The 14,091-nt window shown below is 46.0% G+C and overlaps 1 protein-coding gene across 3 annotated transcripts in view; it reads right to left on the bottom strand.

Annotated features, from left to right (window-relative positions):
* IGSF5 (immunoglobulin superfamily member 5) overlaps positions 1-6,585 on the bottom strand; it is a 43,163-nt gene extending 36,578 nt beyond the window's left edge. For 2 of the 3 annotated variants that reach the window (XM_082654257.1, XM_082654259.1), the window contains exons 1-2: positions 6,282-6,385; positions 2,754-2,829 (exon numbers count right to left, since the gene is read on the bottom strand). In XM_082654257.1, coding sequence (XP_082510383.1) covers positions 2,754-2,817 — 64 coding nt within the window. In that variant the 5' untranslated portion in view covers positions 2,818-2,829; positions 6,282-6,385. Of the gene's footprint in view, positions 1-2,753; positions 2,830-6,281; positions 6,386-6,419 lie in introns of those variants that run through there. The other variant, XM_082654258.1, reaches the window with a different exon arrangement.
* Between the last annotated feature and the right edge of the window lie 7,506 nt (positions 6,586-14,091).

Here is a 14,091-nt window from a genome sequence, read left to right as displayed (position 1 = left end):
TCACTCACACGGTAGCATGTGGGCCAGATGCCCGGCCCCTCCCAATCCTCTGCAGATAGATCCTAAACATAAGTACCATTCTTCTGCAACTGCTTCTTCTCAGCTCCCTGGAGTAGCAGCCAGGTGTCTCCCTGGCATGTGGGGCACAGAGGGTCTGCACCCACTAACCCCTCTACTCTTCCACTTACTTCTTCTCCAGCTTCCCTCCTGCACATGTAGACCCCTCACCTGCTCCCATCCCTTACTTAACATTGGAAATGAACAGACAAGCAGACAATTAAAAGCAGAAGGGAGAAAGGGAAATAAAGCAGAGGGCAGTAGAAGGGAAGTGCCCAGGTAAGACAGTTCCGATGGAGAAAATGGTAGTCAAAACACATCGGGGGCTGGGAGCATCAGAAGGAAACTGGCAAGTGAGGGAGGGGGTCCCGAGGTGTATCAGAGCTGCCCCCCATGTCCTGCTGACCATAGCAGGAGATGCCACCACCACCGCTGTGCCACCGCCATCACCCAAGACTGCGCTGTCCACGGGGCAGCCAGATGGGTCTTCTCAACATGCCTATGTGACCAGGTACCCTTTCCAACCTCCCACCCCAACACCCCAGACTTCGTTTAAAATATTTCCATCCTTTAGGATACAGACCAGATCACCCTTAACACTACCATACCTTAAGACCCTTCTTAGTCTCACATCAACGTACTCTCCAACTTCATTTTGCCCCAAACTCTGCCCACCAGACCATCTTCAATTTATCCAACTCACCAACTCTTTCTGGCCCCAGGGCCTTTGCACAGGCAGTGACTGCCTGAAGAACTAGTCTCGCTTACTCCTCAGCTCCCAGCCAAGTCGTCTCCTCCTCAGGAAGCCTTCCCAGACCACCCTGTGCAGGTCAAATTATCCATAACAGACTTTCGGATGAGTGAAGCAATTGTCATGGTGGTGATTTTGTATTGATTTTTCTATCAATTGACGTCTAAGCTCTTTGTTAGCAGAGACTGCGCCTGGTTTTGCTCATCCCAGTGCCTGCACCTAAATGGCATGTAAGAAGATCCCAGTGAATATTCACCGAGTGAACAAATAACCCATCACACTAGGAGCAAGGTGGACAGGTGAGGGCTGGCAGGAGTCCTTTGCGGGCACGTGGAGGTTGTCCTCAGCTCTTCAAAGCCATTGGAGGTGTCTCTACCCGACACTTTCCATGATGAAGCATCCTAGGAGTTCAGGCTTTTGCAATGGACCCCATCCCCCAAAGGGCTCTAGGATTACCCATAATCCTCTCCCCTCCCGGAATAGCTATCTCCAGACCTCAACCCAAGCCATCCCTGCCTTCAAAACAGTACTTCAGGAAAAATAGCTCAGAAAAATTGTAGACGCAGAGTTCATCAGTTTCCCACTAAGCTGCCGGAAGAGATTTTTACCGCCGTGGCTGAGACAGCCACGTTGGAGCCGTATCCCTAAAATGTGTGCTGAGCCTGGTTTGCTAACCGCATGAGTCCCTACACAAGCAGGGAAAATGTTTTCCTCTCCACCCTGCAAACAAATGCTTATCAAGCACCTACTAAACGCTTAGCACCACGTACTAGAAGGCACGGGCTTCCAGACATCTTTGCCCCTAAATACATGTTAACACCACAGCCTGGGTCCCTTGTCTTAATGTGTAAACACACCCAAAACCAAACTTTGTAAGACAGTCCTTACTGCACCTCACACACTCTGATCATTCCTATACTATTTTATTCTGTTTTATTTTTTCAAGCTGTCGTGGATGGAGTCAAAAAAAAAAGAAAAAAACCTATTATCTAGCCGTCTGAAACAGAGTTTATAGGTGTGTCAAGTATAAAGCAAGCAAAACTTATCTACGCAACTAAAAGTCAGAATAATGATCACTTTGAGGGGGGGAGGGGCTGAAGAAAGCATTTGTGAAGTGTTCTTGGGCTCATCGTTGAGACACAAAGGTGCTCAGTTTGTAAAATTTCATCAAGCTGTACCTTTATGACTTGTGCACTTTTCCGTATGTATATTATTCTTCAATACAGCGCCTTGAAATCCCTGAAGTAAGAATACCCTGAGGACTTTAAAACCTACCTAGGAAAACAAGACATCACACCAGACAGAAGCCATGAAATCAAGACAAGACATAGTCAAAAGAAAGCTGGCATACAAACTCCTGTTACCCTAAGCACCCGGGGGTCTGCACACTCCATCTCCTGCAACGCGGAATCTGAGCCAGAGACCCTGGTCTGGGGCACCTGGAATCTGTTCCCACTGATACTCTGGGAAAGTTCCAGGATGAGGAGGGACTGTCGGGAGGACTGGGAAGTCTCACAGGCAATGGGCCCCTCACTCTGCCAACAATGGGAGATGTGGGGTTATCACCCAGAAAACTGCAAGGCCAGGAAGGCTTCAGGGAGGAGGTGACGCCCAAGTCAGGTCTTCCTCGAAGACTAGGTAGAAATGGAAGGGGAGAATATCCAGGCGGGGGAATGGGATGCTTCAACAAGAGCAATGAACTTGGGAAGGTACCCAAGCAGGGACCCCTGGAGGAGGACTGGTGGGCTCCTGCACACCTGAAGGACCCTTCCGGAGTGAGGTCGGCGCAGCAGGAAATGGAGGGGGTGGGGTGGAGGGGACCCAACAGGAAGAGCCTAAGGCAGAACCTGCTGGCAGCCACGCGCCCCCGTGGCCTCCTCCGAGCCCCTCCCGCCCACTCCGGGTGGATGCCCGGGAGCGTGCCAGCCAGCTCCGCGGTCCCTACCTGCCAGCCCAGCCAGGACGACCAGCGCGGCCAGGATGCCTCGGCAGCGGCCCGCATCTCGCATGCTCCTCCACACCTGGGAAAGCAAAGCGGGCAGGTCACAGCCTGTCTCCATCCAGAGGCGCATGGGGACCCTCCCAGCTCGTGTGTTTCCCTGGAGAGATAAGTCAGCCTGGCCAGTGGCACCAGCCTCATCTTGGAACTTGTTAGAAAAGCAAATTCTCGGGCCCACCCCAGACCTGCTGGATTAGAAGCTTTGGGGGGCAAGCTCAGAAATCTGCCTGAAGTTAAACATTGTACAGATTCCTGTAGATGCTCCTGTGTGAGAATCAGTGTATTCAACGATCTTCCTCCCAAGCCCATGTGTAAGTCGTGGGAAGCACGTGCTGTACCACGACCACAGAATCACTAACCGAAAGGTCTGAGCGTGGGCATACTGCTACTCACTTCAATCGGGATGCTTTAATCATTGAGAAAAAAAATCCTACTCACAACAAGTGTACATTAGCAAAAGGGAAGACAGACAGCAAAAGGAGGGACTAGATCACAAGCTTATTAAGTGGTAAGAGGTATGGAGACAAATAGAAGAGAGCAGTGTGTGTGAGGGGATGTGTGTTTGGTGGGCTGGCTGGTGCTTCGAACGCAGAGGTCAAAGAAAGGCCCCCAGGAAGGTGCCCAGTGAACAGGGAAGGCGGTGAGGCGACCGGCACACGGGTATGTACAGAAGAGCTTCCCAGGCAAAACAGCAGGTGCAAAGACCCTGGGGTGGGACCGTGCCTGGCACGTTTGGGGAACCGTAGAGGGGGCTCTGGGGCTGGGACAGGAGAGAGGTCAGGGTAGGCCAAGTAAGGCCTTCCTGGCCCCTTGGCAGCACCCAGGGATCCTGTCATGTTCATCTCTCGGCCCTTCCTTTGCTCTTTGATAACCCTCTGGCTCACTCTCCATCCCTGCTTTTTTTTTTTCCTTCTCCTTGGGACAGGCCTATCCGGGGAGGCCACCAGCGCTGCTTAGAGCACGTAAGTTAAATCTCCCACTGAACACATCATGAACTGTCTACAAAAACGCCGGCTCCTCCACCCAGGAAGGGGTTTCTTTATTTCACACATCCTTAGCACAGAGACCCGAGCTGTGGGGAGTTTTCACTTTGGCTTTGGCCTCCACGTGGATTTCACAGCTCCGCTGGTAGGGATGCATCCCTTCCCCCCAAATCAGGGGGCAGCGGGTTCCCTAAGCGAGCCCATGCAGGATTCCGCGATGAGCTGCCACACACCCCCGGGCTCCATATCGTCGTCTCTAAGAGAACATAGGCCACCACAACCCACAAGCCGAAATACAATAACTGAAATAGACACAGGTAAGAGCTGCCTCGCCTGCTCCCTCAGAGAGCACCTCATACAAGCTGCTGAATCCAATAGAGTGGGGGTGAGGGAGCGGGATGCCCGGCCCGTGACCCCACTTTACATGTAAGTGCAGCACGGGGTGCTCACAGCTCACGAGCAGGAACGTGGGGTTTCCATCCCCGTTTTCTGATGTCTTTGGAAAGCAAAATTCAGCCTGTATAGTAAACCATAACTGCTCGTGTGTGTAATAGAAGAGTCCCAGCATCTGTGCTGCAGGACCTTCCCACCAAGCAACTCAGCTCCTGACATCATCTAAAAAAGACTCAGTAAATCCCTACAAATACGCCTTGATACCAAGCTGTCCAGCAGCTGAACACAAACCAAACTGAAATCATGGCCTTCCCAGATGGATCCAAGATCCCAAATTACCAAGCGCCAAATAAACCATTTACTAATTTTCAAGGTTCGATGAACACAAGAGGACCAGTCAATCGCTCTACGAGTCACCTAGAAATCTAGGCTCAAGAGGAGGATGGAGGAGAGATTGAGCTGCCGAGTTATAAAAATCACACATTTTCCTGAAAGCAATAGATGTGAAGTGCGGACCCAGCATTACTGAAACTGCAGCATAAGCTCAAGGTCCACTAGGAAAGGCTTCTAGTCACTGATTGTCTAGTGAGCCAGGCTGCAGACTAGCACCAGATGACTTAACTCGCGTATTCTGTGTGTGACAGAACGAGTCCATTTCTAAGAGCCCAGCAGAACCCCCTGGGCGGGGGCATGTAGGAACACCCCGAGTGCTACAGGAACCCAGACGTGGATCTTGAGGGGACAGTATTTTTTGAAGGGTGTGTACAGGAAGGAACTGTCAACAGATTGATTCTAAGTTGTAACTGAACTCCGACAGTTTGCTTTAATTAAAGGAAGGTTTGCCAGGTAATTTGCAAGTTCATATCTCTATGGAGTAGTTTGAGATTTTACTTCTCATTCATCTTGTTACAGAAGACTTGGATTATCTACTTTTAGTTGAAAAACTGCAAAGTCTTTCAAAAATCTTAAATCTTACTAAATTGCATTGAAGCAGAAACAGAGTTACAGATGTAGAAAATAAACGTATGGTTACCTGGGGGGAGGGATAAATTGGGAGATTGGGATAGACATATACACACTACCATATATAAAATAGATAACTAATAGGGACCTACTGTATAGCTCAGGGAGCTCTACTCAATACTCTGTAATGACCTCTACGGGAAAAGAATCTTAAAAAGAGTGGATATCTGTATATGTATAACAGATTCACTTTGCTGTACACCTGAAACTAACACAACATATCAAAATATTTTTGAAAATTGCATCAAGACAGGATTTAAATCATAACCACTTCCTACTCTCCAGGCAAGGCAGAAACACTCAGGAGACCCGTCTGCACCCACCAAGCTGGTTATCTCAGGAAGAAAGTTGCCAGATGAGATCATTTCACTTATTTACCCACACACACAAACCCTTATGTCTGCGTTTTTGGAAAAAGCTTGAAATCATAAAATCCAGAGGCTGCAGACATCCTGTTTTTAGGCATCAGCATAAACCCTAAGCCCCAAAACAGGTAGGACAGGAGGGAATTTAAATGCACACAAGGGGCTCTCCACAAACCTCGATGTGCACATACAAAGGCACCAGGGTCCCTCCTCCACCTCAGTACCCCAGCTCTGGGCGCCCCCGTATTTGGAGGCGCCTTGGCCCTGCCTGCCAGGCGTGGGGAGTCTTAGAACTTCCAGAGGTTTACAGCAATTTCCTTTCCGTCAGGCCTCTCATTGGGGAAGAATAAATGGCATTTAAAGTCTGTCCAGTCAATAACGGGAGTGCCAGGAATTTCCCAGCCTTTGAATCCAGACCTTCCAAATTCCAGCGAGTCTCGGCTTTCAACACACTCGGAGAACAGCTCCCTGTGAAGCTTGATTAGAAACCATCTCAAATTCCTAAGCTCGCAGAGCAGCCCGATCTTTCAATTTTTAACTCTGTGGAATTTGGGAAACAGATACGTGTTGGATTGTCCAGCACTTCCCCCTCCACCCCCACCCCAGACCAGCAAGCGGCCTGCCAGGGGCTGAGCCAGGGGCTCCCCAGGAGGAAGCGGATACCTGCGGGGAGTCCTTTGGCCACACACCAGGCCCACGCGGTGTCTCACCTGTGACAGGTGGATCTGCCCGTTGGGGCTTCAGCGAAGGTACTGCGGTCCCCAAAGGCCCCTCTCCTGCCTCTCAGCTCTCCCCACAGAAACGCAGGAACAAATCTCTCGGCCACGGAGAATCCGGACCGCTCTCACCTGTAACCAGGAAGTCGCTCACGTCACAGGCCGGGCTGTGCACCAGGGCCCTGGAGCCGCAGACTCCCCATTAATCATCAGCCAGCCCCAGGTCCGGCCAGGCTGACCACGCTCTGCCTCAGGGCCAACGCTGCCCTCGCACTTGGCCTCCACACCCTGTTCCTGCCCCAAGCCTTTCTTGTGTCCTGCAGGAGGCCAGTGGGAGGCTGGCGGCCCCCTCCTGCCCTTGGACGTGGACGTGGCCGGCCACCGGCCAACCTTGCTCCTTGGGCTCCGGCACAGGCCCGGAGCTGGCAAAGCGGGTTTCTTCTCGCAGCCCGGCCCCTCCACATCCACAAGAACAGGTTCTTTTGTGAAAGAAAAAAAAAAAAAAAGTCCTGAGAGTGACGTCCTCTGGAACGGGGCCAGCTTTAGAAGTCAAGTCCAGTTTCCTGTGGAGCGTTTGCAGAACTGCTAAGAGGTTTTCTGCAGGCATCCCAGACCCCACTCCCAGCCCCTGGCAAGCGAACTGAGGAACTTGGCTTTTCAGAGCATTGAGAATTCCTGGGAAAAACCATCCCCCAAAATCCCGAAGCAGCAGTGTACTGAATTGTCTGCTCTCTTACAGTTGTTTTTGAGTATCTGGTTGGTCTCCCCCATCACATTCTAATCCTGTCATGGGACTTAGGGTCAAGGGCATCTGCACAGAAGAGGTGACAACAGAAGGTATGGACCATATACTTAGAGTAAGACCCTGAAGCGAATAAATAGGGGAAATGCTGTGTCTTCCAGTTGAAGGGGATCAGAACATGCCACCCCAAGACATGTCACTTTGGCATAAAGACTATTTTTAAGCTGAAGACATTTGAGAGTCAACAGATGCAAAAAAAGAAAAAAGGAAATAAAGAAAAAAAGCTTTCTCAGAGCTTCCCTTTTCTGACTAAAAGCAGGACCTCCTGGGAAATAAGGCTGCCATAAATTCTTCCCCTAAAATACCTTTTCTCACCCCCTCCCTTTCTCCTACTAAATTAGCTACGTAAGTCTTTAACCATTCAATGAGCCAGTTACTTCCTTTGTAGGCTCCCATGTGCACACAAAATAAACCTTTTTCTCCTAGTCACCTTTCTTTGGTCAGTTTAATTCATCAGGTCTCAGTAAAGGAACATAAGAGGGTAGAGGAAAAGGTTTTTTCCCCTCCCTACCAGGCTCTGGTGCTAGGAGCTGGTCAGAAAAATGGTGAACAAGCAGATAGACTTAGAGAGTCGATATGTTTGTCAAACAATCTCACACATATACACAGGGTTATAGCATCTTATTTAGGAGCTGTGTCCCGAAGGCCTAACATACTTGAAAACTCAAATAATTCCAGGGCAGTGAGCCGCAGGAATAAAAATTGAAGGCCAGGGTCACTCATGTTTGCCCTAATGTGCTTTTTAAATATTTTTTGGCTTCATTCCTTCCTGACATTTAGAATTTCATTCACCAGTTCTGCGAACTGGCCTTCGGAGCACACTACCAGCCAAGGTTTCCAGCCCTACCCTCAGCCTCAGCAGTACTGCTGGAGAATATCATTAGAGCTTCTAGAAAAATTTAAGGTATAATAACAAAGGGGAGGGGAAAAACAAGCTTTACCCTCCTCAGTCTGTGGCTGGGACGCTGGAAATTAAACTGACAGATTAACAAGAGGAAAACAAGAATTTACTAACACATGCAGTACAAATACAGGCAGAGGAAACTCATTGCTGGGTAGCTCAAAGGGGCGGTTAGGACTTGGGCTTACCTAGTGTCTAACAAGAAAATAAATTTTAGAGAAGTGACAAGGAAAGGAAAAGGAGTTGAGGCTTTTGGGGTGGCCACCTGTGGGAAGGTGAGTACATGGGTGAGACTAATGGAAGGTAAGTGTTGTGTTGATAAGCTTTGTTTGTGTTGATTCTGATAAAAGTCTCCAGTATTAAGATCCCTTTGCCCTTCATGGTACAAAAGAGTGGAGGGTGGAGAGTTTGGTGTCTGCTGTTTCTCACTCATCTTCAACTTAAAAGAATGCATATGCCACAGTGGAATATTTTAGGGTGGCATGTTCTGATTCCCCACAAGTGCCATAACAACCACGCATACATAATGATCAAAAGCACCGTCAGCAATTCCACCGAAGATGCGCGGTCTCCTCGGCGTATTCCTATCTACCAGTTACTGAGAGGTTCCCCCAGGGCAAGAGTGGAAACACTACTGACAGGTCACTGGAAATGCAGCTCAAACTGTGTGGTCCTGACGGATTATTTTTTTTCTTTTTTTTTTTTTTAATTTGGGACATTTGCATTATTTCAAAGTTTGAACATAAAGAGAGATTTTACTAATATTTTTAGCCTGTGCTATTTTAAAATTGTAAAATTCAAATTTACATAAAACATATTCACACTGTAATTCCTATTGCAGTAAAATCTCTGAAGGAACTCTGATGAAGGTTGGGGTGAGGAAGGAGTTTCCCTGAGGAAACTGGGTTTGAGCTCAGATTGGAGTGGGAGGATGTCAGTAGTAAATTGGGCAGGAAGGTGGAGGGCGCAGAGGACCACTCCTGGAGCAGAGGGAACAATGTACATCTGGGCAGCAGGATGGATGGCAGGAGACTTGGTACCCTGAGGATGTTAAAGAGGCTCATGGGACCTGAATGCAGTTAGCTGGGGGTGCCAGGGGGGCCTCGGATGAGCCCAGAGGGGAGGCAGGGTCCAGACCAAGGGTTCAGACAAGAGGTTGGTCTTGATCTTCTAATATAGAAAGAAACATCAGGAAAACTGATGAAAACTTTGAAATGGGCAAAAAAGATTCTGGGGTTATCTGATTTAATAGGACCTGAGCTGCCTCTGAGGTATTGAAAACTCTTTTAAGTTTGGGATGGTAGATTTTATGTGTCAATTTGACAGGCCATGGAGCACCCAGATAGCTGGTTAAACATTATTTCTGGGTGTGTTTATGAAAGCATCTCCAGAAGAGGTTGGCATTTGAATCAGTAGACTGAGTAAAGCAGATTCCTTGCCCATGTGAGTGGGCCTTATCTAATCTACTGAGTGTCTGAAAAGAACAGAAAGTGGAGGAACGGTGAATTTGCTCTCTGCCTGACTGTTCAGCTGGGACATTGGTCATCTCCTGCCCTCAGACACTGGCATTCCTCGTTCTCAGATCTTTGGAGTCAAACTGGAACTTAGGCCATCGGTCCTTCAGTTCTCAGGGCTTCAGACTTGGACTGAACTACACCACCAGCTCTCCTGGGCCTCCGCCCTGCAGACAGAGGATCATGGGATTCTTCAGCCTCCATAACCACATGGGCCAATTTCTCATAATTAATTAACAAATAAATAAATAAATAACCTATTGGTTCTGTTTCTGCCTAACACTGACTAATACAAAGTTGTAAGAAACTGACAGTAATATAAATGATTCTAGTCTGTAGAAACACCGATGACCTTTGGCAAAAATGCAGTTGATTTTTGCCCTACAGATATTGACTAGTTTTGCATCTATTTGTAAATTTTTTAACATTCTTGATGGTACATAGATATGTGTCCCTTGAATTGTCCATTCAGTCTGTTGTAACGTCTTGCTGGTTCCCTCATTAATTAGTGAGTTAAATAAAATCTGGGACACATGTTTCTTTTAGATTTGTATGAGAGCCGCGATTTTAGAGCTCTTAAAAGGAGCCCTCTGAGGAATTTAAGTGAATGAGTGGCATGATCTCTATGGAATATTTTTTAAATATTAAAAGTAATAGGTTGAATCATGAAAGTGTTACCAAGTCCAGGCTCATACCACTCACCACACAACAGGCCAATAAATCAAGGGATGAGGTGTTGGGGCAAGAATAGCTACTTTATTCAGAAAGGCAGCAGACTGAGATGAAGGTGGACTGGTGTCCCAAAGAACCATCTTCCCTGAGTTAGAATTCAGGCTGCTTTTGTACTAAAAGGGGGTGGGAGGTGGGGATGGTTGCTGCAAACTTCTTGAGAATCCTTTGTTCTTGCAGCTGTCCACATGGGTCTGGTCACAATGTTCCTATAAAGCTTCCACAAGACAAATGCTATTCTCTGTTCTGCAATTTTTATCTCTATATGAATGGGAAAGGGTTATACCTTTAAAGGTCAGAGCCTTGAGAATGGACTACCCTATATATTTCAGGCTATAGGCAACATTAACAAAAGCAATAGAATACAAAGTTTAAAGAAACATATCCAATACGCAGTCAGATACATTCTTCCCTGTTAGAAAAGTGCCCATATTTAACTGTTTTTCACTTACATAGACAGCAATTTCATATTAGGCTCAATCTACTATAAAGAAGAAAATAAAACCCATGTGAAAGTATCACCCCTAGATAAGCATTAGGAATTTTTAATGCATAGCTTCTGTTGTTTTTCCTCATTAAGTGATACATATTAACTATGGAAAAATTAGAAGATTCAGGTAAGCAGAAAAGGAGGAAAATTTTTAAAGATTTCTCTTAAGCCCAACATGCAAAGACAAGCAGTTAGTAGCATGGCATATATCTGTTTAAAAAATATTCTTATTTTATCTACTGTTTAGGAACCAGATTTTATTTACTTAATATATTGTAAGCCTCTGCCCCCAGTCAGTAAACACTCACATTATTTTTAATGGCTAAGCAAAATTCCATCAAAGGAAGGTGCATCACTTATCTAAGCATATTCCTGCTGTTGGGTGTCACATGACTGGCACATTTTATCACGGTGGTGAACATCGTCATGGCTGGATCAGAGCATAAACACCTAGTGATTTCCCTAGGATCAGGTCTGAAAAATGCAATTTTTACTACGGAGACAGTAAAAAGTTCAGTGACTGCTAGGGGTGGGAGGATAAATAGGCAGAGAAGAGAGTATATTTAGGGCAGTGAAAATACTATGCATGATACTGTTAGGGGAAATGCATGTCATTATACGTTTGCCAAAACCCATAGAATGTACAACACCAAGAGTGAACTCTAAAGTCAGCTATGGACTCTGAATGTTGTGATGTTTCAATGCAGATTCACCAATTGCCACAAATGTTCCCCTGGTGAGGGATTGATAGCGGGGAGGCTCTACACAGAGGCTGGGGAGAGCTGCTGGGCAGGGGATAGACCCTCTGAATCTCCTGCTTCATTCTGCTCTGAACCCAAAACTGCTCTAAAAGATAAAGTGGGTTTTTTCCTTTTTTTTTTTTTTTTAATGCAATCCCTGGGTCAGAAGACATGCACATCTCAGGAAGTCTGAAACATTCCGGATTAGCAAGAGGCTCTCCAAGATAATTATATTGCCCCTAGCAGCTAATGTCCAATGCAATCAACACTATCAGCTATTTTAATTTTTGTCAATTTGAATGGCAAAAAAAATACTTAAATAATTGTTGTTTTAATTACAAAAACAACAAAAGACCTCTTTATTACTTTGTTTATTTTGTGTATTCTCCCAGCCAGGACCTGTTGGCTGATCTTACTTGGATATCTACTCTCTCCATTTGTGGTATTCTTCCCATTCCATGGACCACATTGGCTGTGTCTACCTGCTAGCAAAACTTTACCTTTGTGGTCTCCCTCCTCTGGATTTAGGAACCACGATGTGTTCACCTTTCTGTTCCCAGCAAGGCTTGATACAGTGCCAAGCCCAAAGGGTGCCCCACGCACAGCTACTGGCAAGGCCCAACATCCATGGCAGAGAGAGTAGGTAGAAGGAATCTGAGCCCTCAGGGACTCTGAAGAGCCGGACTGCCTCATACGTAGAGAAATAAATGTCTACCATGTTGAAACCACTGCTATTTTGGTCTCTATAGCAGCCAAACTTATACACCAACTAATACAAGAGGATTCATAGATAAAAGCTAGAGACCATAAGGAAAATTCAAGATTTACTGGCCAAGGTTTTGGTCCTAGATGGTTAGAAGGACAAATGATTTGCGGTCATAAATGGTGCAAGTTACTTAACCTTACCAGACTCAGTTTTTCTTCTGTAAAATAGTGATACTAATATCTAGCACATGGGCTTGCATTGGATTAAATTTGATATGTCTGTAAAGTGCCAGGCACATAATAGATGGCCAGCAATGGGCAAGTATCATTATAATTAAATATTTCAAAAAAAAAAAAGGAAAAAAGGAGTTTATGCATAAACTTAACTCTATTAGACACTAGTGTAACCTTCTTTACACAGCATAGGGGTTTCTTGGCCTGGGTTTCTAAAAAAGAAGATCCTGAGAAAAAAAGCATTTGTGAGCAGGTAGTTTATTTGGAAGGTGATTCCAGGTCAAGAGAGAGGAAATGAAAAGAACCAGTGTGTTAGTTTTCTAGGGCTGCTGTAACCACACACTGGGGGCTTGGAACAGTGGAAATCTATTCTCTCCCAGTTCTGGAGCCGGAAGTCTGAGATCAAGTTGTCGGCAGGGCGGTGCAACCACTGAAACCCGTAGAAGAGACTCTTGATTCTTCCTCCTGGTTTCTGGTGTTTGCTGTCAATCCTTGGTGCTCCTGTGCTTGTGGCGGCATCACTCCAATCCCTGCCTCTGTTGTCACATGGCCTTCTCTCCCCATATCTTCATTTCATCTTCTGATAAAGACACCAGACATGTTAGGTTGGACCCCCCCAATCTAGTATGACTTGTCTTAACGTGATTACATCTGCAAAGACCCTATTTCCAAATAAAGCCACATTCACAGGTACCATAGGTTGAGCCTTAAGCATTCTTTTTGATGGGGACACAATTCCACAATTCAACCTACAACAGTGAGATGGAGAAGGAGGAAGCCACAGTCTTTTCTTTTAACATCTTTATTGGAGTATAATTGCTTTACAATGGTGTGTTAGTTTCTGCTTTATAACAAAGTGAATCAGCTATACATATACATATATCCCCATATCTCCTCCCTCTTGCGTCTCCCTCCCACCCTCCCTATCCCACCCCTCAGTGTGGTCACAAAGCACTGAGCTGATCTCCCTGTGCTATGTGGCTGCTTCCCACTAGCTATTTTACATTTGGTAGTGTATATATGTCCATGCCACTCTCTCATTCCATCCCAGCTTACCCTTCCCCCTCCCCGTGTCCTCAAGTTCACTCTCTACATTTCCGTCTTTATTCCTGTTCTGCCCCTAGGTTCTTCAGAACAGTTTTTCTTTTGTGTTTTTTTTGTTTTTTATTTTAGATTCCATATATATGTGTTAACATACGGTATTTGTTTTTCTCTTTCTGACTTACTTAACTCTGTATGACAGTCTCTAGGTCCATCCAACTCACTACAAATAACTCAATTTCGTTTCTTTTTATGGCTGAGTAATATTCCATTGTATATATGTGCCAAATCTCCTTTATCCACTCATATTTTGATGGACACTTAGGTTGCTTCCCTGTCCTGGCTATTGTAAATAGAGCTGCAGTGAACATTGTGGTACATGACAATTTTTGCATTATGGTTTTCTCAGGGTATATGTCCAGTAGTGGGATTCCTGGGTTATATGGTAGTTTTATTTTTAGTTTTTTAAGGAACCTCCATACTGTTCTCCATATTGGCTGCATCAATTTACATTCTCACCAACAGTATGAGAGGGTTCCCCTTTCTCCATACCCTCTCCAGCATTAATTGTAGATTTTTTGATGATGGCCATTCTGACTGGTGTGAGATGATACCTCATTGTAGTTTTGATTTGCATTTCTCTAATGA

This window comes from Grampus griseus (genome assembly GCF_964374135.1).
Source record: "Grampus griseus genome assembly, chromosome: 5".
In the NCBI taxonomy this organism is placed as follows: domain Eukaryota; kingdom Metazoa; phylum Chordata; class Mammalia; order Artiodactyla; family Delphinidae; genus Grampus; species Grampus griseus.
The sequence above is the reverse complement of the archived record's forward strand: the minus strand, read 5'-3'. Positions and strand labels throughout refer to the sequence as shown.